The 25104-nt window shown below is 36.3% G+C and overlaps 2 protein-coding genes across 3 annotated transcripts; one reads left to right on the forward strand and one right to left on the reverse strand.

Moving 5' to 3' along the window:
* The first annotated feature begins 16655 nt into the window (after positions 1-16655).
* LOC121787040 (monosaccharide-sensing protein 2-like) lies at positions 16656-20628 on the forward strand. 2 transcript variants are annotated; one of them, XM_042185641.1, is made up of 7 exons: positions 16656-16828; positions 16982-17064; positions 17223-17377; positions 17488-18054; positions 18536-19407; positions 19563-19750; positions 20015-20628. In XM_042185641.1, exons 3-7 carry the CDS (start codon positions 17296-17298, stop codon positions 20457-20459), a joined length of 2154 nt encoding a protein of 717 aa, XP_042041575.1. In that variant the 5' UTR covers positions 16656-16828; positions 16982-17064; positions 17223-17295; the 3' UTR covers positions 20460-20628. The 2 variants fall into 2 exon arrangements, with proteins under 2 accessions (XP_042041575.1, XP_042041574.1); XM_042185640.1 differs by having other exon boundaries at positions 16656-17064.
* A 376-nt stretch (positions 20629-21004) lies between these two features.
* Positions 21005-24746, reverse strand: LOC121787711 (MLO-like protein 10). The gene is made up of 15 exons (XM_042186528.1): positions 24393-24746; positions 24083-24140; positions 23805-24007; positions 23530-23649; positions 23274-23334; positions 23082-23170; positions 22920-22994; positions 22730-22818; positions 22560-22609; positions 22428-22468; positions 22181-22354; positions 22028-22063; positions 21875-21942; positions 21729-21789; positions 21005-21637 (listed from the first exon to the last, which is right to left on the reverse strand). The coding sequence occupies exons 1-15, from the start codon at positions 24525-24527 to the stop codon at positions 21185-21187; spliced, it is 1713 nt and encodes a 570-aa protein (XP_042042462.1). The 5' UTR covers positions 24528-24746; the 3' UTR covers positions 21005-21184.
* Positions 24747-25104: the final 358 nt, after the last annotated feature.

Genomic DNA, 25104 nt, shown 5'->3' on the forward strand with positions numbered 1-25104 from the left:
ACCTTTTCTTTCCCCTCTTAAATGCATAAATTAAAAGTAAGTGGACATGAGTCATCACATTTTCAAGATTTACATTCTTAACTGATTTTATAAAATTAATGACATAACTGAAACACTACGCGTTCATACATAGTACTACTTTTTATGATCCATTTGATGTATATTTTATTATTTATATATTTGGATTATGGACTAAATGATTTATTATATTTTATAATAAAATATGACTATCCCTTAACTAAAAAAATCTCTATTATACATTTGATTATATAAAATATTTGTAGTACAATGTTAAAGCTTTTAGTTAGCTTATATAAGATCCTAGCTAGTAGCCCTCAAATTAACTAATTGTACTTAAAAACCTATGTTAAAAAACATGAATTTATTTCTTTGTAGAGATCCTGATTATTTGATAATAAAGATTTTGGAAGGAAAAGATACAGCCAAAATGCGTTTATGCATGCCACAATAATCACATTTAAAAGAAATACTCAAAACAACAATAGGCTGATTAGTGACCTTACCTGAGCAATTGCACGATAAAAAATAACTATTTTGGTCATTTAGGAAAGGGGAATGAAATGTGTGCTTCAACAAGCCAAATAGTATGCTCAAAATTATAACATAATTTATGAAATTAAGTAACGTTATGCAACCAATATTCACAAGCAATATTATCTCCCACAAATCTTTCTCTCAACTCTCAAGAACCAACATTAAACAATAGCTCTCCCTTTAGATTTCGGACTTCGCATGGTTTGGAATGCTGGGCTGACCCCTACCATCTCTGTCTTCATCTGGCGCCTCCTCCTCCAGAGGCTCCCTGTAGAGTGTTATGTTCAGGCCCGTGGTATCTCTCTTGCATCCAAGTGTCTCTGTTGTGTCTCTTCTATTTCAGTTGAGTCGTTTCAGCATTTGTTTGTGTCGAGTCCTCTGGCGAGATCGGTTTGGGATTACTTTGATGGCTGGTTCCCTTACATCAGCACACACATTCACACGTGCACTGATATTGCACATAGATTAGGTTTTTGGTGAAGGTCCTCTCACAGGGCCACCGCCTTGCACATCAGCTTCATTATTCCCTGTTTGGTATACTGGTTTATATGGACAGAGAGGAATAGCTGCAAACATCGCGGCATTTCTTTTCGTTCTTCACATGTTATTTGGCAGGTTGTTCGGCACCTGCGGATCTTGGTGGCGGCGGGTGTGCTAGTTCCCCTTCATTGGCGCGGTTGCACCCCGACCGTTGACTTCATGCCTTTGGCTCCTCCTCGCCGGCGAGTTCTGAGGTCCCTGCAAGTGCTTTGGCATCCACCCGACGATCCTTGGGTGAAGCTGAACACCGACGGGGCCTTTACTAGCTCGACGGGACAGGCAGGCGGTGGGGGAGTGGTTCGGGGCTCAGATGGTTCTCTCTTGGGGGCCTTTTGTACGCCTCTCGTAGCTGGGTCGGCCTTCGAGGCGGAGCTTTTAGCTCTTCTTCACGGGTTGACACTGGCTATGCAGTTCTCCTCGCAGGTTTGGGTCGAGATGGATGCGGCAGCAGTGGTCGCGGTGTTCACTTCAGGATGCGGAGGAGCAGCGGATGTGAGACATCACATGGCTCGCATTCGTACTTTGCTCGCACAGATACAGTTTATGTTTTCTCACATCTATCGAGAGGGCAACCGGCCAGCAGACTTTTTGGCAGGTAGGGGGTCCAGACCCCTGCCATCACTTTCTTTGATTCGGATTCAGCGCCTCGGTATTTGAAGTCGCTCGTCAGGATGGACCAGTTGGGCTATCCGAACTTCAGATTCAGATATCGAGATGTATGACTACTTCACATGGTTCATGGCTTTGACTTATGTTTTCTTATTTTCCTTTGGATTTGGCCAATTTTTGGCCATCACCCTTGTTATTATTTTGATGTATAGCTTTGTTATGTTTGTTTTCTCGTTAGTTAGAGGGTTAGTACCCGGTATGTGGGGATACCATAGTAGCTTTTTTAGCTCTTGTGATTTGTATCTCTCGTGCGGACCGAGTCACTTTTGGGCTTGGTTGATGTATGTTCTTATGGTGATTTTTGATATATACAGGTTGGGAGTCCGCCTAAACCCTCCGCCGTGATGGTGTTTTGAGAAAAAAAAACATTAAACAATAGCTCAAATCTGACATTTATATAGGATCATATATTCTCAAAGAATTTTTACTAATGCTATAACCAGTTACTATCATTTTATAGAATTAATTTGATAGAATGCCTAATGAACTATGTATATTGATAGGTATCTATCCACACAAGTCATTGAGTCGAATACAAAAAATATATGACATTCTTATCCACGTGCCAACAATTATACACATCAAGTATATTACTAATACATATAGATCATATATAGCCTAAATGCTTAGCGGTACTCTAGGGCAGGGACGGAGCCAAAATTTCATATGGACATGAAAAAGTATATATAAAGATATTTTAAAGATTTAAGAATGGGCATATATGAGGATATTTCAAAAAAATTAGAAATTAATAATCAAAATAGCATATATGAATTTTTTTTTGAGGTGGGACATTTGCCCTTTGTGGAGCTACATTAGATCCGTCCATGGTCTAGGGTATATGGATCAGATCAGATCAAATACATATGTGGATATTACCCTCAATAGGATGCCGCAAGATGATTTATTTTTGGATGCAGACAGATAATTCCGAGGGTACATTAGACCACGCATGAGGGTATATATTAAACAAATTAGATAAGGGCTCATCAGATAACATTTGTTCATCGCTTTGGTTATCTAGAAGATAAGTGATCACAAAATATGCAACGCTGCTGACCTGCTAGCTTATGGCATGTCAACTATACCCACAAAATACTCTCAAACATGGGTTATAAACATGTTAGTTCATACTTATTTCATATCAACGCCTATTTTCAACAAATTCCAAACATATATAGCACATCAAGCACTTATTTCCAAACAATATCATATCACATAAATGGAGTAAATTTCAATTCCTTTAATATCATAACCCTTATATCCTCACTCACATTTCCAAGCACATAATGATCACATATTAACACATAGTATTCAATATGCAATCACATAAACTTGATTTACGAGTTATGACCTATGAACTACCTAAAATTCCAAAATGCATTGGTGCTGGAATCAATTTATTTCTTTGCATTCTCAAACAATTTGTCTAGGGGAGCGGCCTGATAGGGTGCGTGCCCCACGAATCAAAGTGTGGTAAGAGCACAGCCAGTGGCGTATACATGATTTTTGATCTGGGGGTACGAATAAATAAATATATAACATGACAAAAAAACTAATGAAAATAATATAGTATTCTGAAACAATGTTTAATTTTAAATCTATACAATTCAAAATATAAAAGAAAAATACATAACATTTAGTTTATTTTTCGACGTGTCTTCATTTCTTCAAAACGTTTGACTACAGCGTCATCAGAAACTTGTAGAAATATATCTTTCTCAATGAAAGTGACCAACCAATCATTCAAAGATTGATCACAATCCTATTTCGCAACTTATTCTTCACAAACGTCATTCCAGAAAACACTCTCTCTACACTTGCAGTAGCAACCGGAAGAATCAAAATCAACTTTATAAGCAAAAACACAAGAGGATAAGCGACATCTCTCTTTGTTTCAACAAGTTTCATCAGAAGAGAACCAATATCTTGTAAATTTTGAAAGTCACTATCATTTTTCATATCTTCGAAGAATATATCAAGTTGGCACTCAATAGCCATCAATTGACAGTTTGAAAAGTCGAAAGGATAAAAAGTGGCAAGTTTAAGTACATTTTCCTTGTCAAAAGAAGAGAAGTTATCTTTAGGATTGAAGCAAGCCATGCACCTAATCAACTCCATATTGACCTCATCAAATCGGTTATCAAGTTCTTGAAGTAATAAATCAATTACCTTCATAAACACATCAACCCGAAAATGATGGAGATACGAAACATCTTGAACAAAACGCTTTGATCTTCTTTGAGGGATATATTGAGCTTCCATATCTGGAACAACAATGCCAAGATTGTTGCAAATTGAGATTACCTTATTCAGTATTGATAATAATACTACTAAAGAATTGAGAATTACATTCTTATATAGTGAATCACACTGTTTACATTCCCTAGAGTCTAGACAATAAAAAATAGCTTTAATCTCAATTCTCAAACAATTCGACATTATTGAACTACTATACATAATTGTATTTGCATCAAATTTTCTTGGAAACTGAAATTGATATAGAAACAATCAAACAAACTTAATAAATTCACCCTCTTTAATACCCATTAATTTACTAACCTTCTCAGTATCTCTCCTGTCTTTGGAGAACCGAGGAGAGAGAACAAATTCTCAAATACTCAACTGGCAACGGCGGGTAGAGACGGAGACAGAGACGGCGATTAAAGCAGACCGGAGAGGCGGAGACGACGGACGCTACACTGCACGCAGTCAAAGCGGCGACTCGAAGGAGAAAGCTTTTGCCAAACGCAGTCAAAGCGGCTACTCGGAGGAGAAATCTTTTGTCAACGAACTCAATTGAATCTGTAGGTTATAATTTGGGCGAAATTAATAGGCTTGATTTTTTAATTACAATTTTTTTACCTTATGTATTTATTTCCTTCTATAAATTTAATTTAAATCAATATCTTTCGAATTTGATTTCTTTTCTGACCTTTGTATCATTTTTATTTCCTTCTATCTCTTCTGAAATATTAATTGTATATTAATAATTTTTTCCCCAAATATTTAGGGGTACAATATCAATATATAATTAACAAAAATAAGGGATATGTATAATACTAGTATTAAAAAAAAAAATTGGGGGTACAGTTGTACCCCCTGTATCCTACTGTATACGCCACTGGCACCAGCAATGGAGGCCGATCGCAAGGCATCCCCAACGGCTGTCATAGGCCATCCATCATTGTGGGGAGGGAGCCCATCTCCAACCCCCAATGCCTCCAACCCATGCCCGATCAATCGCCCCAGCCGATACCTCATCGGCTCCGCATCGGCCCTGCGATGGGCCTCCATTGCAGAGGCTCGGACCGATGGCGGAACCGATTTTCATATTTTTTTCTTTTAAATTAATTTTTTAATTTTCTTCCCCTATTATGAATACCTCAATCTTCTCTCCTTCATTTTACACACCCACATCCTTCTCTACTTCACATTTTTTTCTCACTAGAAATGTCTTTTAATTTCACTCCCATTTCGGATTTCGATATTGTAATACATCGAAGAATGAATTTATTATGTAGTTTTATTTATATTATTTAGACATTTATGCTTTATTTAGTTTTTAATGAAATATGTTTTTTGCCGTATATTACGTTGTCTTTAATTTACATCAATAATTAAAAGTGAAATAAAAATAGTGATGGTGCGGAAATGAAATGAGCTCCGAGATAGGCTCTGGGATAGGCCTCATCGCAGGGAGATAGGCTCTGAGATGGGCCTGCTGACATGACAAGAAAAAATGGAGATAGACTCTGAGATGGGCTCCGAAGATAGGCCACCATTGCTAATGCTCTAACAACCAAATTATGTTTATAGACTATTCCTAGTTAACATTACTAAAAAGAAAGAAGTATTAGTTGTAACTGAAAAACAGTAAATGTTTTCAAATCAAACTAAAAGTTATAAAATCACATATAAAATATAAAGAAATATAAAATCACCTAGATAATTTTTAAAAATGCAAAATCACCTAAGGAATATTAATTAATGTAAAGTCACATGATATGAAGAGATAAAAGTTTTTAGGGATAAGAACAAAAACTACCTAACTAGAAAGAACAAAAAAACTTTACGGAAAAATATGTATGTACCAACAAAATTCTCTTTTAAGTGATTATTAATTTCTAGTAGTACTATATTTTGTAAAAAAAATCTGTCATTTCTCTAACTCGGAAATAAAAAAAATCTATAAATATACTTAAAGTTATTAGAAACTTGAGATCTAATATTAACTTAAATAATCTAGCACAAACATTCAACTATAATCCAACAAGTTTAATTTATACAATAGTAAATCTTCCCAAATATATATAGATTTTAAAATTATACTTACAAGAATCCTCAAAATTCCACACCATTATGATGTCCCAATTTTTGTAATGCCAAAAATATAGATTTCTACTTTATCGAGGTTTAATTTATATTTGTAACGGTAAATCCTAAAGTCAATCCAAAGAACTTTAGGCAGCGGCAGAATCAATTTCTTGGCTAGCGGTAGAGAAATGCATGTCATAGGTGGGTTCGAAATTTTTGTTTTGATTTTCTTTGAGTCCATTTAATTTGTTACTCTCTGTGTTGTAATATTATATTTTCTCTTTTAAGTTTTATTTTGTATATTTTTTATTTCAAATTCTTCCAATATATTTTATTTTAGTAATATATATATCTAAGAATCTTGATTTTAAATAGCGGAAGTTAGTAAGTAAAAGATCAATTAAATTTTAACACTCCAAGTTGCTTTAATCATTTATATAAAAAAAATAATCTAACTAAAGATATAGATTTTGATATTGAGAGAATATTAAAGTGGAAAAAAAATCAATTAAATTTAACACTCAAATTCTATAACTATACCCCGTCACAATAAATATGAAATGTTTGGTTTTTGGTACGAGATTTTATATAGTGTTGTTTTGTGAAATGAAGAAATAGTAAAGTAAGAGAGATGAAAAAGTAGAGATGGTATTGTTTCATTATCAAAAAGGAAAAAAAAAATTCATTTTTAATGAGACTAACTAATCAGGAAAATTGTTTCATTTTTATTTGGACAAATGGAGTATCGTATCCTTAAACCAAAAAATTTGGATTTGCTACTTACTCTAGGTCGTCTCAATGTTTACACATCAAGCTTTAGGTTAAATCTAAACCCTGAATTTAATTTGTATAAAAAAAATTAGAAGAATAAGTGATGTGGGGAGGTTGCTTGCACAAATGGGAGATAGAACTAGCCTAGTAGAACTAAATAACTGTTGCAAAGGCAACACTCAAAGGCATTTTACAACAAGTGGTGTAAGACAAATAAATTGGCGAGATGTTTAATTCTAATTCATTGTAAAAAATATTTCACCAACTAGGAGAAGATCTTTTAACACTCTTTGAGAGAATGCAAGTTCTTGATAAGTTCTTTGACATGGACGATCATGCTACTTTCTTAAAATTGTATCACATATCTTTTGAAACTATTAATCTATTACTACCTCCATCATTTAAGAATTTGTATAATTTTATGCTTTTGTGAGTGAGTATGATACGAACCTATATTATATTTATTTAGTTTAGATATTATAGGGATTTAGTAAATCTTTTCCATATCTTAGTTTTCTTATTCAATAAGTTAGGGTAGTATTCTAGTATTATAAATAGGAGAGCTTGTTATCATATTTAATCATCCATCAATAAATATATTATTTTGGCCAAATGCCTCGAGTTATGCTTTGAATCCATAATTCCCTACGCTACCTGCTGCCCGACGGAAGGTCTCCGCGCACAGCCGGAACGTATATCTGATCTGTAGCCGTTGCCCGACGGGTTGGAACCCGCGCACAGCCGCCCAGATCTTTATCTCCGCCGACCCTCACGGGCGCCGGATTATCTTTATCTCGTTATTGTCCGTTTTATCGGATCGTTAAGGATTAAGTCCTTAACAACTGGTGCTTTCATCGTGATCTCACCCTCCCACCATCTCGAACCGAAGCTACACCGCTGCCCGACGGAAAACATTCCGCGACAGTAACTGCTTTGGTTGTCGAGTCCCGCCTGTCCGCCGAGCTCTAGCCGCCGGACAACTCTACTTCTGCAACGCCCGACGTGAAGGATTCCCGCGTGCCGCGTCGAAGTCAGACGATCATCACCACCATTTCTACCACAACCACGATTCAGTCCGTCGACATGTCATACGACTACGCCGGCTATTGCCATCGTAAATACAATTTCCCTCAACCCGTGCAGCCGTTTTACCCCTGCCACACCCGACAGCCCACTTGCTGGGACCCACCATGCACCCGTCGGACCACTGCATATCAACATTCTTCATCCTACGAGCTAGATATGTACTCGCCATCACCGCCCAAGCGCCGACCTACCTGTTGGGACACACCTGTCTATCGAGAGACACCAAGGCAACGCCCCTTCAACGAGGTCTCGGTGTATGATCAGCCGCCACCCAAGTACAGGCAGGAACCCGTTTCCAGTAAACTAGATCGCGTTTTGGACATATTGGACAAATTCGAGGCTTGGAGCGACGACACAGATCACCGCTTCGAGAATCTTGAGGAGTATCCGAGGCGACACCAACATCTTCATAATGGCCGCGCCGAGCAGCCTACATACCGGTCACCGCGGTCCGACCGATTTCTGAGTCACGGCACAGCTCCGTTGACTGTCGTTGCCCCGCCACGGTCCGGCGTCACGCATCGGCCACAACAGTCCAGCAAGTTTATTGATTCGGGGAAGCAGTGTGGTCTACCCAATACTCCCAATCTCATGGTTCAATCACTCACTCCTGTCCAACAAGCGGCCTTAGACGATTACAATGAGAAATTACGTATTTATAGGTTAGAGCAAGCCGCTTTGCTCGCCAGTTTGAACGGGTCGTTTGAGAAGAACATTCAAGATGAGAATTTAGCCGAAGAGAAAACTGATAATACTCCCACGATAGTATTCGGTGTTGAGGTTCCCAATGACATTACCGATGTTCACAATGATGGCGCTCCTCCTGATGTTCCAAACAACGAGTCCCCTGGAGAGTTCATCAAGAACAAAGGGATTGTCAAGAACGACAATGAGCCACCACAAGTGCTCGTTGGGGTATATGATGAGACGATTGGTGAAAAGGAGGAGACATTGCTAGAAGATAAAGAGGAGGATGGTTCTATTGGTGAAGTGGAGAAGATAATCGCCTCACTCAATGTTGTTCAAGTGTCATCCAAAAATGTCGTTGGAAATTGTTGGGGCAAGAAAGGAGATAGTGCTTATACCGATTTGCCCGTAATTGCTTGTGTCAATGTGGATTTGAATGTCGGTGATGATCCAAATATGAATCATCGATCAACATCGTTCGACAAAGATGCAAGGTTGATTCCTCCGGGAAATGACACGCCGTGTTTGAGCATTCATGGAGGTGTGGCAAAACTTTTCATTTCAGCGTTGAATTGTCGTGACAACAATGTGACGGGGGTGTCCACCATATCTTATACCCAACACGGTTCTCTATTGGTGATTTTGGGTGGAAATGATGAAGGGAGACGCCCAACTATTCGGTGGGAATTTGATCCAGGAGGAGATAAATTGCCAAAGCTGCTTCTTTCAACTCTTCGTAGCTTCGTGGTTCCCACCTTGAGGACAAGGTGGATTTTAACCGTGGGGGAGTTGATACGAACCTATATTATATTTATTTAGTTTAGATATTATAGGGATTTAGTAAATCTTTTCCATATCTTAGTTTTCTTATTCAATAAGTTAGGGTAGTATTCTAGTATTATAAATAGGAGAGCTTGTTATCATATTTAATCATCCATCAATAAATATATTATTTTGGCCAAATGCCTCGAGTTATGCTTTGAATCCATAATTCCCTACGCTACCTGCTGCCCGACGGAAGGTCTCCGCGCACAGCCGGAACGTATATCTGATCTGTAGCCGTTGCCCGACGGGTTGGAACCCGCGCACAGCCGCCCAGATCTTTATCTCCGCCGACCCTCACGGGCGTCGGATTATCTTTATCTCGTTATTGTCCGTTTTATCGGATCGTTAAGGATTAAGTCCTTAACAGAGTATTACGTTATTAAGAATAGTTTGTATGATTATGTTATTACAATATACGATGGTGGCGTTCGATTGTCATGACTAATATCATGAGACTATCCATCTAGGATTAAGTTGTGAGATTATTTTAGTTGGAGGGGGAGGCTATGACTAATTATCATGAGACTATCCATCTAGGATTAAGTTGAAGGGTACAATCTTATGAACCAAACATGATACATATTTAATCATGAGATTTAATCTTGTTATCCGAACACCCCCTATATAGTCAATAAGATAATTAAGTTGTTACACAGTATTTAGAGATGTGCAAAAAATAAACAACCAAAACACCTCATGGCCCAAGAAAAACCAAAACTGAATTTATTCGATAATAAACTATTAATATCTACAAATATGTTTAAATAAATTAGTGTACTGTTATTTATATGTTTTTATTTTTTTCAATTTAAGTTTAAGATTGACTTTTTTATCTAATTTAGATATTTTTCAATTATATTTTATATATATACCAAATAATATATACAGTGCATGTGATAGTCATAATATTTTATGATAGTAGTAATAGTAATATTTTAATGTATTTAAAATTTTAATTATTCAAATGAATTTAAGATCAATTGAAATAACTAGTTATGCAACTACGTATGAACCAACAATGATCAAATGTTAAACTATTTAGTTAAATCTATAATTTATTAATATTCCTAATCATTTAATTGAATATAAAATCAATTTAAATCGAAGACCACAATTGAATAATTGAATTGAGAATTAATTAAGTCAATAAAAGATCAATCGAAATATATACACTAGTATACAAATAAAAAACTATTATTTTAATCGTAATGTACAGTACAATCTAAGAGAATGAACAAAATAATCTATTTATTTGTTACACAATATAGGAACTGTTTTATTGATGGGTCCAAGGTGGATTGGGCCATGTAATCCACCTAACACCTAAGTTTTATTGCAAGGATTATAGATTTATATCCGTAAAAGACTAACGGGCTGCTGAAATTATCCCGGCCTGGCTTGAACTCGAAGGTGGATTGGGCCATTAAAACTACTGTTGGGCTTAAAAAATAAATGAGTGGGATTGGTTACTGTTTTCCTATAATGCAGCGCCAAGGACACTATCCTAATTCCTAACTTCGGCCCACAGATATTACTACTAATTTAAGGTAATTATATTGTTATATATAATATTAAATTATATTATTATTTCATGAACAAATTAATAATATCCTGTGGACTATAGTATAATATCACACATTATAAATTATTATTGAATTCAACTATAATGTCTAATATATCTCCTAGAAAGAGTGAAACTAATATACTACTAAGAGCATCCACATTGGCGCCTAGCGCACCGCCTAGCCGAGCCCAAGCGCTAGGCGATGCGCTCGGTGAACCACTGTAACCGCCGAGCCGGTTTTCGGAAAAAAAATCGCCTAGCGCTAGGCGATGTTTGGGCGCTGGGCGATCCGCTCAGCGCCACTGCAGGCTCCAGATCGCCGAGCGCATCGCCCAGCGGATTTTTAATTTTTTAATTTTTAATTTTTTTAATTTAATGTTTTTTTATGAAACTCATTCTTGGTCGTTTATCTTTTATAGAGACATCATTGAATGTTTTATGTTCCACTTTCGATGTGGGACAAACTCATTCTTGGTCGTTTATCTTTTATAGAGACATCCTTAAATGTTTTATGTTCCACTTTCGATGTGGGACAAACTCATTCTTGGTCGTTTCTCTTTTATAGAGACATCCTTGAATGTTTTATGTTCCACTTTCGATGTGGGACAAACTCATTCTTAGTCGTTTCTCTTTTATAGAGACATCCTTGAATATTTTATGTTCCACTTTCGAAGTGGGACAAACTCATTCTTGGTCGTTTATCTTTTATAGAGACATCCGTGAATGGTTTATGTTCCACTTTCGATGTGGGACAAACTCATTCTTGGTCGTTTCTCTTTTATAGAGACATCCTTGAATGCTTTATGTTCCACTTTCGATGTGTGACAAACTCATTCTTGGTCGTTTCTCTTTTATAGAGACATCCTTGAATGTTTTATGTTCCACTTTCAATGTGAGACTAACCCATTCTTGGTTTTTCTCTTTTATAAAGACATCCTTGAATGTTTTATGTTCCACTTTCGATGTGGGACAAACTCATTCTTGGTTGTTTCTCTTTTATAGAGACATCCTTGAATGTTTTATGTTCCACTTTCGATGTAGGACAAACTCATTAATGAGGATGTTGTAATGTTATTTTAATTTTAATGAAGTGTGTTTTTAATGTACTTTTTAAAATTTTAATATTATTATTGAATTTTCCCGTATCTGTGTCGTAAATTTAATTCTATATTTTGTGTGATTGTTAATTATTTGTTTTTTATAATTATGAGTGATGTGGCTAGGCTATGACTGGGCTATTTGCTTGTCTTGATGATGTGGCAGGAGGATTTTTAGTGCTGATGATGTGGCAGGAGGAGTTTGTGGCTGGGCTATGGCTAGGCGAAAACCATTGTGGATGCTCTAAGTACTATTTTCGTACTTTAAAAATATTAAAAGCTGTTTTCATTTTGGTGTTTTTTAAAATTAGAAACTTGCTATTTAAAAAAAAATCTCTTACTGAGATAGAGTCCATTCTGTAATAACAACTACTTCAATTACATTTTTTTTATATCTTTCTCTTACTTTATCAATTATGCATTAAAATTCAGGTCGTTTCAAAATTTTAATTTTTAAAGGACGAATGTAGTATATATAAACTATAACAATAAAAACATACTAGAAAATAAAAACTTAAAGAACGTCACCGTACAAGTGTGCTATATTTTAATAAAAAACATATATTTCAAAAATAAGGATATAGTAGTTTTAAAATATTTATGTTTTTAAGGTGTATCGATTTTATTGAATTAACATTAATTACATTAGTTTTTACCTTTTTATCTATGTACCAGTAATGGGCTATATTATGGCTCTTTAGTGGGCTTGCTATTTCTTGTAAGATGCTTTTTTGTAGTAAGAAGTCCATCTTTGTGCTTCTATAAATTTGGAGAACTGCATATATAGAAGTGTTTTGGATATACAAAAAGCTTGGATGTGTTCAATTTTAAAAATGAATGTCTTTGTTTCTAGCATTCACAAAAAATAATTTTTACTTTTACGTTTTACCACTTCTATTTTGATATGCAAAATGACTTAAAATTAAAAATAAACGCTTAAAAATGTAGAATAATAATATTATACTCCTAAAAAACAATTTTGATTATATTTACTATAGTTGTAAGAAATTTAAGCTCCGAATATTTTAATATTCAATGGGATAATTTGATGCTGATTCAATAGTGTTATAGTGCTCATTTTTACAGCATGGTAACATTAAATCCGTAATTAGCAAAATTTCCATACGTTTCTTAAAATAAGATTTATTACGAATTTAATGTAAAAATGTAATTTTTACACCATGGTAGCATTGAGATTGAGATATTCAAAACTGGAAGACAAGTCTGGATCCAAGAGCAGATTCATTATGGGCGCATCGACATTATTAATTAACATCTCGATTTGATTTGAAGAAGGGAATGTCTAATGTGAAGATTCGATAGTAATTAATGAATTTTATTGCTCAAATTATTTAAGAATAATGGTCCCTAAAATCATGAACTTTGGTTAAATTTTGATACTTTTCATAAATTTTATGCACCAAGTTCACGCTCACTCGCATAGATCCAATAAATTTATATTCATTTATATATATAAAAAAATATATACTTAATAAAAAAAATTGAAAGTTAATTTGGACAATATAATTATTTTTTATAGTACTATTATATAAGTCAATGTAAGTCAAATATTGGGGTAATATATCAAATGCATTATTACTGTGAAGGCGCGAGTCCAATATACATATCAGTATTTACTAAATATTAAATTTAAATCCACATTTTTAAGCTTAGCATATCCTTTATTATTTGCACTTTTTTTAAGTCATAAATTTAAGATTGATTTTTTTAGTGTAATTAAATTAATATTTTAAATATAATAAGAGATCACTTAATAATGACCCTAATTAACTACTCAATAATATATTAATTAAGAATACCTTAATTCTTAGTGTAAGTAATTTGGGAAGAAACATAAAACGGCAAATAACATGGGACTAAGGGAGTAACTTATACTTAGATCAACATTGGTACTTATAGATCCACGTTGGTTTTTCGCATGATTAACTGTTTGTGTAATAATAAATAATACTATGTACAAGAAAAAAATATGGTTAGAGACGCTTTTGTATTTCGTTGGAGATTCTAATTTTTGTTATTAAATTTAGCACCGATATTTGAAATATTTCTAATCTTGATGTACCAAATAAATGGATTCTGTCACATGAAATTTCCATGTACTTCCCCTTCCCCAAATAAAGTAGGTATACTTTATACATGTGATTAGGATGTGACACATATTTATGATAGGTGTGAGTTCATATCAGTCTTTTAGTTCGAATATATAGTAGTACAAAGATTAATTATATAAATTAAATTATTATTGGGCTAAAGTATCAATATCAAATGTCATTTTTCTACCATAATTGCAATTTTTATAATGTTTGACTTCTGTCCCACAAGAATATGCACTCTTTCATTATTAGTTTGTCCCACAAGAATATACACTTTCTAATTTTAGAACTATTTTCTTTTTAATGAGGTGAGACTCATTCTCCACTAATAATATTTTATTTACTTTTTCTCTATATCTCTCTTACTTTACTAATTTCTCATTAAAACTCAAGCCAAATCCAAAGTATATATTCTTTGGGGATCGAGGAAGTACTATATTATATTAATGTGTTAGTGTATTAACTTTTCAATATCACTCATCACCTTTAATCACAAGAAATTACAATTAAAATAAGTGGTACCGTATGAAGCAGTATCGGACTTTTTTGTACTACGAAACAAATACTAGGAAATAATAAAAGACCTCATAAATAATTTTCAGTTCATTTAGAACACTAGTTTACTCTTTCTCGAATAATTCTCCGGATTATAACTCAAGACATCAAAAAATTTCAACTTTCTCTGCAAATTTTGATTTTGGATTTCTATCTTTTATGTCACTGCATGGTCTATTTGGAATATCCGTAACAAGATCGTGTTTCAAAACTTCCAACTCAATTGGGAGTTATTTGGCTCCTTGGCACATGGATTAAAGGATGGTGCCTTCACTTCCCCTTCTCACCGGGGCAAATACTGGAGGATTGGAATGTCATCGGAGAGTGGGAGGGTTGACACCAGGTTTGAAGGCTTGAGAAACACACCCTACTCGTTGTCTGATGTTCTCTCAGGTAGCTTCGTGTTGTTTGTCTTCTCTTTGTTAGTTAGTGGTGTGCCTTGTTTCCGACTGTTGGTTTTTCTTTCTAGCTCTGTTGATTTTGCATTTGTTGTGCTGTCAGCTCTGTTGACTTTTTTCTTCCGTTTTTTAATCATTGTATTTCTAATGTTCTTGTACTCTACCTCGTCACTTTTGGGTGATTTGAAAATTTTGATTTATCAAAAAAAAATTGATTTTAAATTTCAATTTTGTTACAATTAGTTATATCTCTATGTCTTGATTTGTTGTGATCACGTTTCTTTTATTTTTTGAGTCTTGTTAAATACTGTGCCCTCGTACGTTCTTTTAAATAAATTTATTTTAAAAAAAATGGTCGATCGGCATCAAATGGAGCAAATTTATTTGTTTTCTTCATCAACACCAAGTTTTTAATAACATTTAAAAATAATAAAACAGTTTAATACTATGACCAAGTTAGCAAATTAAATAGGATGGGATGGTGACTTTGAGCTTATCTTCCACGAGTGATTGAGTTAGGAATGAGATCAACTTATAACGTTTTAGCAACAAACTTTGTGTGGTGATTTGGCTGTGACAAATGAGCACGACGTTAAGAATATTTAGTTCCTATAAGAAAATTCAACAAATACAATGAAGTTACCATAGAGCTAGCGGGTCAAATGAAATTTAAAATTAAAGAAAAAAGTTGTTTTCAGTCTAAAACATATTAATAGTGTAAATTGATTTAATTTATTAATACCCAAAATACCTATATTTACGAAAATACTATTTATGGCTAGCCATATTATGGCCACATACATTTATTGATTGCTGAATCTCACGTTATGGAATTATTTTCCATTTAAGTATACGAGAGAGGACAATGTTGAATCAATTAGTGAGACGTTTTCTTAACGAATACATTCATTGATACTTCAAATTACTTATACGCATGAGTGGGGGTAAGTATATCATATACGTGTTAATTGTAACTAAAAACATATAGTTTCTCTTTCAAAAACTAATCAATATGAAAAACTAACTAGTTGCATTAATATTAACTACTCCGTAAGCATAAAAATCATTGAAAAGTCTTGAATACTCACTTTGTTATGCATTAATAGGGTCATATTTTCTTTATAGAACATTCCCATTAAATTAAGTCATTTCTATTTTGTTTTTCTTATTTTATTATTTCGTCTAACTTATTCGTTATTACATTAAAATTGCATCATTTCTATTTTCTTTTTCTTATTTTATTATCGCATCTAACTTGTTCATTACTATTACTTTTGTCTATCTTTGTTTTACATTGTATTATCTCACCATTTAGGACACTAAATATCTGTATTAATAAAGAATGGATGTGGTAATTTTTAAATAAAAAAATGGTAAGTATAATATAGAAAAAAAGACTGAAATTTGACCGATTTGAATCTGGTGATACTCCTGAGGCAGAGATGTGTGTAGATTTGTTGCCAACTCACAAAGAATCTTTCCAAGAGAGAGACAGAGATTGCAATAAAATAGAGCCCAATGCCAACACCAACAGATCAGCGCTGCACGTTCTTGGATCGCCACTCATCTCCCTATTTCAACTCGCTTGTTTTTCGATCCCAAAATCACTGCCTTCCCTCTCTCTCTCTCTCTCCTCTCACGTTTTGCCAGGTCTACACTTGTTGCCTTCATCAACATTGCTCCCCAATTAATTCTCAAATAAATTAAAAGTTTTCTTCTGCCTCCTTCCCTCTCTCAACCTGTCTCACCATTTTCCCTAACACATATATAAAGGTTGCGCCTTTACTGGCGTTGCATGTGCAGTGTTTACATGCTGCGTGAGGGGCGTTGTTCTTGCAGTATCATCACATAGTTCATGGATTCCTTCAGGCCCTTTTGATTTCAAGGTATTTTGCCTTTTAATTTGAAAGGGATTTGCTTAAAAATCTATTCTTGATGTGCATTGCTTCCTACTTTGAAGATATTTTTTTTGTATCATGTGAACGAACGTGACGATCTATTGCTTTTTCTTTAATCTCTGCGTGTGTTTGATTTGTATATACAGTGGTATTGCAAAATCTGGGGCTTTGTCAATTTGGCTGGAGTCGAATTTCTTGTGAGGGAGTGTGAATTTTGCAATGATGAGGGGAGCTGTTTTTGTAGCCATTGCTGCCGCCATTGGTAACTTCTTGCAAGGATGGGACAATGCTACTATTGCAGGTGCGTTTGATTTTCATTAATTTGATGTTGAAGAAGAAGCTTAAATTCTTGATCTTGAATCTAGCATTGCTGTGGCATGAGATGTTTTAAAAATGCAAATTCTTTTTCAGGATCTGTGCTTTACATCAAGAGGGAGTTTCATTTACAGACACAGCCTACGATAGAAGGGCTTATCGTTGCAACATCTCTGATTGGGGCAACGGTCATCACTACATTCTCCGGGCCAGTGGCTGACTGGCTCGGACGTCGTCCAATGCTGATAATCTCATCTGTTCTCTATTTTCTTAGTGGACTGGTCATGTTCTGGGCTCCCAATGTGTACATGCTCCTTCTGGCAAGGCTCTTGGATGGTTTTGGGATTGGTCTCGCTGTCACTCTCGTTCCCGTCTACATATCCGAGACAGCCCCACCAGAAATAAGGGGGTTTCTGAATACCCTCCCTCAGTTTACTGGCTCTGCTGGGATGTTTTTGTCATACTGCATGGTCTTTTCGATGTCGTTGAAGGATTTACCTAGTTGGAGAATGATGCTCGGGGTTCTTTCTATTCCTTCACTGTTTTATTTTGCCTTGTCATTGTTTTACCTGCCTGAATCCCCAAGATGGCTAGTAAGTAAAGGGAGGATGAAAGAGGCCAAGAAAGTTCTGCAAGGCCTACGTGGACGAGAAGATGTCTCAGGTAAATTGCTCTTCAATCATACTGTATAGTTAAGTATGTTTATTTCTCAGATTTACTCTTACTGAATTTATGATTTGTAATGAGTTCTGAATTCTGATGATAGGAATTGAAGCTAAATGATCAAATCTTGTATGAGCTTCGAATGGTGTCGAATTCAAATCTATTTGAACTAATCTGGTATAGAGATTGTTAAGGTGGACCTTATCTCTAACTCCTGATGTTTAAGTTAGATGGATTTATGAGATGAATATGGTCCGATGCGGAACATACAGATAAAAGTAGATGCTAGAAGTCGAGTGTCTAATTTACTACTTGTGCGGTTAATGAGTGCTTATAGCTATTTTGTGTACAAGACTCTTGTGGTTGCTCGATGTAGCATTTTCTGGACATTCGAATAATAAGTATGCTCTGATTATCAAACCTTGTTTTTTGATTTTTCTTGTTTAAGTATGTAATTCTTCTATTGCTCTCTTGTCAACAGGTGAAATGGCTTTATTACTCGAGGGTTTAGATGTCGGAGGTGATACAGCCATCGAGGAATATGTCATCAGTCCCGACAACGATCTTGCTGGCCACCAAGATAATGAAGTGGAGAAAGATCGTATCAAATTATATGGCGCTGAAGAGGGTCAATCCTGGATCGCCAAACCCATTGCTGGACAGAGCACTCTGGGTATGGTTTCCCGTCAAGGGAGTCTGACTAACCGGAGTTTGCTTATGGATCCGATGGTCACTCTCTTCGGAAGTGTTCACGAGAAGGTCCCAGAGATGGGAATGGGAAGCATGAGAAGCATGCTCTTCTCGAATTTCGGCAGTATGTTTAACGTAAACCCAGAGAATCAAGTTAAACACGAGCACTGGAATGACGAAACCTTGGAAAGGGATGAGGAAAATGCTGGATCCGATCATTCCGGGAACTATTCTGATGATGACATGAGGAGCCCTTTGATTCGCCATGATAGCAATGCTGAGAAGGAGAATAACGGAGAGCAGCTCGGAAGCGTAGGAATCGGTGGTGGCTGGCAGCTAGCATACAGGAAGGACGAGAATAACGCAGGAGGTCTTAAGAGGATCTACTTACACCAGGAGGGCGGTGCTGCTGCATCCAGGCGAGGTTCGGTTATTTCCATAGCGGGAACTGAGGGACCGGCTGATGGTGAATTAGTCCATGCTGCTGCCCTAGTGAGCCACTCTGTTCTCCGTGCTGATGACGTCACCAGTCATCAATCTATTGGCCTGGCAACGGACAAGAAACCGCAAGCTGCTGCTCAAGGTCCTACCTGGAGGGATCTTTTCGAACCAGGAGTCAAACATGCACTCTTTGTTGGTGTAGGACTTCAAATTCTTCAGCAGGTAAATTTTCAAGTTGATTTTCGTCTGCTGCATTTTAGTTGCTTCTTAAGTAATTTATCATTGAATTGCTCAATTATCCGATGACCATCAACATATTATCCCTGAAACTTCATAGTGTTGTTGATCCTACTGCTTTCCTCATCGATGATGCGCAGTTTTCTGGCATTAATGGAGTTCTCTACTACTCGCCACAAATTCTGGAACAAGCCGGTGTGGGAGTTCTCCTTTCGAATTTGGGCCTCACCTCAGAATCCGCCTCTCTTCTCATTAGCGGTCTAACTACATTGTTGATGCTTCCTAGCATCGGTATTGCAATGAGACTCATGGATGTTGCTGGCAGAAGGTAATCCCAAATTCGTGATCTCAACGTGTCTCCTGATAAACAGGCGTTCCATCATCTAAAAATACGTAAAACATTACTTTTGAGGATGTTAGGATTGATGTGCCTAATTCGTCGAAAATCTTCATGAGCTTATATTAAAGATCATCATCAACTACTCAATTAGGATGTAGACTTATACCTAACTTGTTAGGAACACATTCAATCCAAGACAGTGACATCGTCCAAACACTCGTGTTCATGTTCTGTGTTTGTTTCTCCCTGCAGGTGGCTCCTCCTCTCGACTCTGCCCGTGCTTCTAGTGACGCTGATTATGCTGGTTCTTGGAAACGTGCTCGATCTGGGGTCAGTGCCTCACGCTGTGATCTCAACAGTCAGTGTGATCGTCTACTTCTGCACCTTCGTGATGGGGTTCGGGCCGATCCCAAACATCCTATGCTCGGAGATCTTCCCCACCCGCGTCCGTGGGCTCTGCATCGCCATCTGCGCCCTCACATTCTGGATATGCGACATCATCGTCACCTACAGTCTTCCCATGATGCTCAACTCCATCGGCCTGGCTGGCGTCTTCTCCATCTACGCAGTCGTCTGCAGCATCGCGTGGGTGTTCGTGTACCTCAAAGTGCCGGAAACCAAAGGGATGCCGCTCGAAGTCATCACGGAGTTCTTCGCAGTGGGGGCGAAGCAAAATGCAGAGAGTGAAAACAACTGAAAGAGTGGTTGTTATGCTTTTGGATTTCATTTTTCATTGTATGTTCAGTTTCTGCAGTTGTTACATTCTTTAGATACACAATTTACAAAGATTTTGGTATAAATTTGAGTTGTATTACCATTATATTTGAAATTGTTTTGGCTTGTCAAGTGAAGTTTGAATTACTGGATATTCTTTCATAAGTAAATAGGATTAGGACCAAAACGCGGTTGACTATTTTTTTACGGAAATGTTAAATACGACCAGAACATACGACTATTATTTATGACTAGAAGCTAAAACAGATCAAATTTTGGACCTTAGACTACTTTTTTATAAAGAAAAATTATTCAATACGTTAATTAAATCAAACATTCTTGAAGAAAAATTCAAACCATTAATTAAATCAAACATTCTTGAAGGTACATTATGCAAGTGGTTAACTAGAAATATGTTACTACTACAGTTGAAAAAAGAGATTTAATGATCATTAATCACAGTTGAAAAAAATCTGAAAGATCCAAAAATATAAAATGGTGATTAGCCAACCATGTAAGATTTTGAAGAGATGGCAAACCTTTTTTTTTTTTATTTCGAACATAAACAAAATTTATTAAAATGTGCACAAAAATATCTAAATATCTAATCACAAGTGTCTCCTGCCACTTTAAAATTTTGCACATTTAAATACAGAAGCAAATATAGAGTAAATCTTGAGAAAAATCCTACAAGCATGCTTGCCAACCTCACTTCTGCTGGGTGGGAGCCGGGCGCACGAACGAGAAATCATCTTCGTTCCTTGTTTCTTGTCCATTCAGAGCGAATTCCCTGTCATGCTCGTCATCAAGATGGTGGTCATCAATGTCGTGATCATGATCGTGATCCAAAGGATCATTAGACCGTATGATCAAGCTGGCCGTCGGTGGTGGAGGCGTGGATGGATCCTCGATATCAGATGCATCATGGTCTTCATAACCAAATCCCCGAGTCGAGTGACCAGTTGTCTTGAAACGCTGAAGCATCGCGCCCGTAGGGTGGAATGGTGACCCCATTGAAGATGTTGGGCTCGCGTTCCCACCTAAGGTTCGCGTAGGGGTGCTTCCTCCCCGCCCATGCTTCTTCTTCACCGCCATGTGCCACTTCTTGAGGGCCTTCGACGTTTGCTCATCGAATATGGTTTTCTTCATGTTTGACCCCATCTAGATTTTGATAGTTTGGGACATTTTAGATAATTCTCCTTACATACATAATGCATAGAAATTTACCAAGTAAAAAATGTATCAAGATTACCTGAGCAATGAGGGCATATAGTGGAAGTGTAATGTAGCTGCACAAACATAGGACTCCCACCCTACAACATCAACACCAAATAGAAGTCATTAATCAAGAATGCTAGAAACCACGATAGGTAAAAACTAGCATCGAATATCACTTACCCTACACCAATCTTGATAATCACAAGTCCGAGATTCTCATGGATGCAAGAATCGATCCCAAACTCGTACTGCACATGAAATTTTTTTCTCTAGTTAGTGATATTGTGTGTGGAAAGTTCAGTATTGACAATAAGGTTGATGAGGGATCATTACCCAAATCCACAAGAAGTATGTCAATTGGAAAGCATTCTGCATAGAAAATTACGTGTATTAGCATACGAGCACAAGTCTATAAACTTATTTCTCATTTTCGTTACCCTGCTATGAGTTCGAATATGTTGGTTGTAAAGGAGAATCCTTGAGTACCTGAAATAGTGCAAAGTGTATGAGATGCAGCACCAGCTGGGGCCGACCAAACCAGAAATATTTGTCGGAACCTTGAACTAGAGGTATGCCTTGGACTACTGCATGTCTCTCTGTTATCTCAAGGGCCATTTTTGTCAAAATAGCTTGCAGCTTCGTGCCGACAGCCAAGATGATCTGAAAGAATCATTGTGTCAATGTGTTTTTATTGTTATGTATTTGTAACTTGTATTAGTAATAAGGAACTTACAATGACAGGAACTAAGGATGCCCAAAACAGTGCTTGCCACCCTGAAATTGTTTGAACAATTAAAACAATATGTCAAGCGATCAAATATAACCCGAGAAATCGTATCACAGCTCTACAGTAACAGTAACATACCGTGAACATTTATGAGCAGGAAAACCACAAATGATCCCCACAAAACTGGACTGTCAACGTATAAACGAAGAAGAAGAGAAATAAGTCATATATTGGTACGTGAGAGAGAATTCTAAACTGTTTGCACAGAAGTCATCAGAAACTAAGCATTCAAACAAGAATATCTCTACCTTACTCCCACAACGGTCTTAAAGTCATCTTCTAGTGATCGTTTGATGTATTTTTGGAAGTTGAACTTGCTTCCGGGGGCCAAATGAACCTAAAAACCAAGCAAAGATCTATTACAAAAGTCCGGATGAAGCAGCCAAAATGACTACTTAAGTCACTAAAAAAAGACAATGGACACAAAATAAGACTCACGGAAATGAAACCGTTTCGTAATGTCATGTAATCAGATTTGCTAACAGACTTAATGAACTGTCGGAAAAAACATCCCTGCGTGAAAGATAAGCATCAGCAAGCTACCACGATAAAGTAACCACAGAAAATCAAGAACAAAATAAACATGAAGTTAAATCTCACAATGTAGAAAAAGATAGGTATCCGTGTCCAGAAACTAGTGTGCGCCCTCACGAAAGATGTCTCATGAGTAAGCCTGAATCTTGAAGGATCTGTAAGGTCCAGATAGATCGATAAGCATGCCTACTCATGCAAGAAGATAAATTAAGATGCACAAATTTGGATAAATGAAGCAAAGTGTATGTTGTGATATACCATTAGAAAACTCATAGTCGTGGGAGGTAGTCTCCTGCTCCCATCCTTTCCAGCCACGAATCTACACAACATTTAGATACGACATATTAATATATGGATACACTGATCCAAAAGACTCCGTGTAGATCATTTTTTACTTCTGCAACAAATGCAATCTTCTCCATATATGTTTATGAAACCATTCGATAAACCAGTTCAATACATGAGAAAGACAAACAGACGTAAATACACAGATAAAACAAACACTGAGATGTACCTTAAGCTTTCCAAGTCCCATAGTGATAGCACTGTAGAGCACGTGCAAGACTGCTAAAAAGAATATAAGAATATGTATCTGATGCAGTCCATCCACCGTTATAAGTGGTACAAGCCCCTTCTGAAATTTTCAGATTAGTTATAAGCAATTAGATTGTGCCTTTATTGAGACATAGACCACACAGAAATTCACACACTACACATTCTGCTTTAGCAGAAGCACATATTACTCAAGTAAAACTTGTGAGCCTAGCAGCTTCAGCAAGAGCAGTTTACCTCGGCACATTTATTAGACGATTTTCCAGCTAAAACACGGCGATCAAATGACAAAAGCCTGCGACGGCCCTCTTCTTCCTTAACAGTCTCTTTTGCTTTACAAGGCAGCATGATATCAGCAGCACCTTTAGGTATGCAGATTTCAGCAATGTAGTATTGACTGAATACAAGGGTCAGAGAGATGAAACCAAGAATCATCAACTCTGCAGCAAACAAAACAAATTAAGTTAATAAAAACTCAACAAATCTTAGCATCAAAAGAAAACAAGATGATCTACCTGCTTTGACCTTCTCCAGCGCCTCATACAGAGCCTTCTTATGCCTATCTGTCAACCACTGCAAAAAAACAATTTCACCACTCCCATTACTCGCCATGTATAAACACAAATGCCAAACAAGACAAGCAAAAAAGATACAATTTTTAACAGCAAGAAAAGCATGATCAAACCACAAACAAGAAATCATTTCCTAATAAGGTCAAAACAAACAGAAAGAAACACATATCCCAATAATCAAATCAAGAAACAATTTTTCAGAGCAAAAAAGGCCTAAAACCCATGAAGGTCAAAGGAGGTGGATCTTTCTTACCGTTCCAACTTTGTGGAGGATTTTTTCAAGGACAATAGAGATAATTATGATGACAGCACAAACACCAGCAACTGCCCATGTTGCTGTATACTGAAGATCCCTCTCCTTATTCCCATAACCAGACTCACCAGCCATGGAAATCCAAGGTCAATCAGATAAGACCTTCCACTTTTGCTACCAATTCTTCAGCTATAGAATAAAATCAGCTGCTCTTTTCTGACCTTTCAAGAGCTTCTAATTCTTCTTTTTTCTTTCCACAAAGGAATAATGGAAAATATCAAGTAATATGCTGTGGAATTTATACTTCACAAATGCGTGTTTTGGAGATATGGTTGAAGAAATAGGCAAAGGATGACTGTAATTGGTAGCGACAGCCCATTTAATGGACTGTTCTTGCTTTTTCAGCAGTTATTATACAGTATTATAAATATGATTATGTAAACTCTCGGTTTTGGCACGTTGTTTATGAAGGTAATTACTGCTAATTACTAGTAATTAGTCTTATTATTCTTAATTAAATCTAGATCTGGTCTTGGGACTATGTAATTTTTTTATTACCTTCGAATCTTATGTACTTCAAATTTAAGCTTGATTGTCAGAATTCAATATTTTTGTTTATAAAAAAAAGACTAATATTGCTAATGAAATTAAAGTATTGATATTGGATTAAAACTATTAATGTGATTAACCAAATGCAAAGCACGTTGACTTT

Source organism: Salvia splendens, chromosome 22, assembly GCF_004379255.2.
Source record: "Salvia splendens isolate huo1 chromosome 22, SspV2, whole genome shotgun sequence".
Classification (NCBI taxonomy): domain Eukaryota; kingdom Viridiplantae; phylum Streptophyta; class Magnoliopsida; order Lamiales; family Lamiaceae; genus Salvia; species Salvia splendens.

What these genes read in the sequence shown, in the direction of transcription:
- LOC121787040 (XM_042185640.1), top strand. Translation starts at nt 17,296, where the DNA reads ATGATGAGGGGAGCTGTTTTTGTAGCCATTGCTGCCGCCATTGGTAAC. An exon ending in TGGACGAGAAGATGTCTCAG is followed by an intron (nt 18,055 to 18,535) that starts GTAAATTGCTCT and finishes TCTTGTCAACAG; the next exon opens with GTGAAATGGCTTTATTACTC. An exon ending in GACTTCAAATTCTTCAGCAG is followed by an intron (nt 19,408 to 19,562) that starts GTAAATTTTCAA and finishes GATGATGCGCAG; the next exon opens with TTTTCTGGCATTAATGGAGT.
- LOC121787711 (XM_042186528.1), bottom strand. Translation starts at nt 24,527, where the DNA reads ATGGCTGGTGAGTCTGGTTATGGGAATAAGGAGAGGGATCTTCAGTAT. An exon ending in TGGGACTTGGAAAGCTTAAG is followed by an intron (nt 23,335 to 23,529) that starts GTACATCTCAGT and finishes AATGTTGTGTAG; the next exon opens with ATTCGTGGCTGGAAAGGATG. An exon ending in ATTATCAAGATTGGTGTAGG is followed by an intron (nt 21,790 to 21,874) that starts GTAAGTGATATT and finishes TTGATGTTGTAG; the next exon opens with GGTGGGAGTCCTATGTTTGT.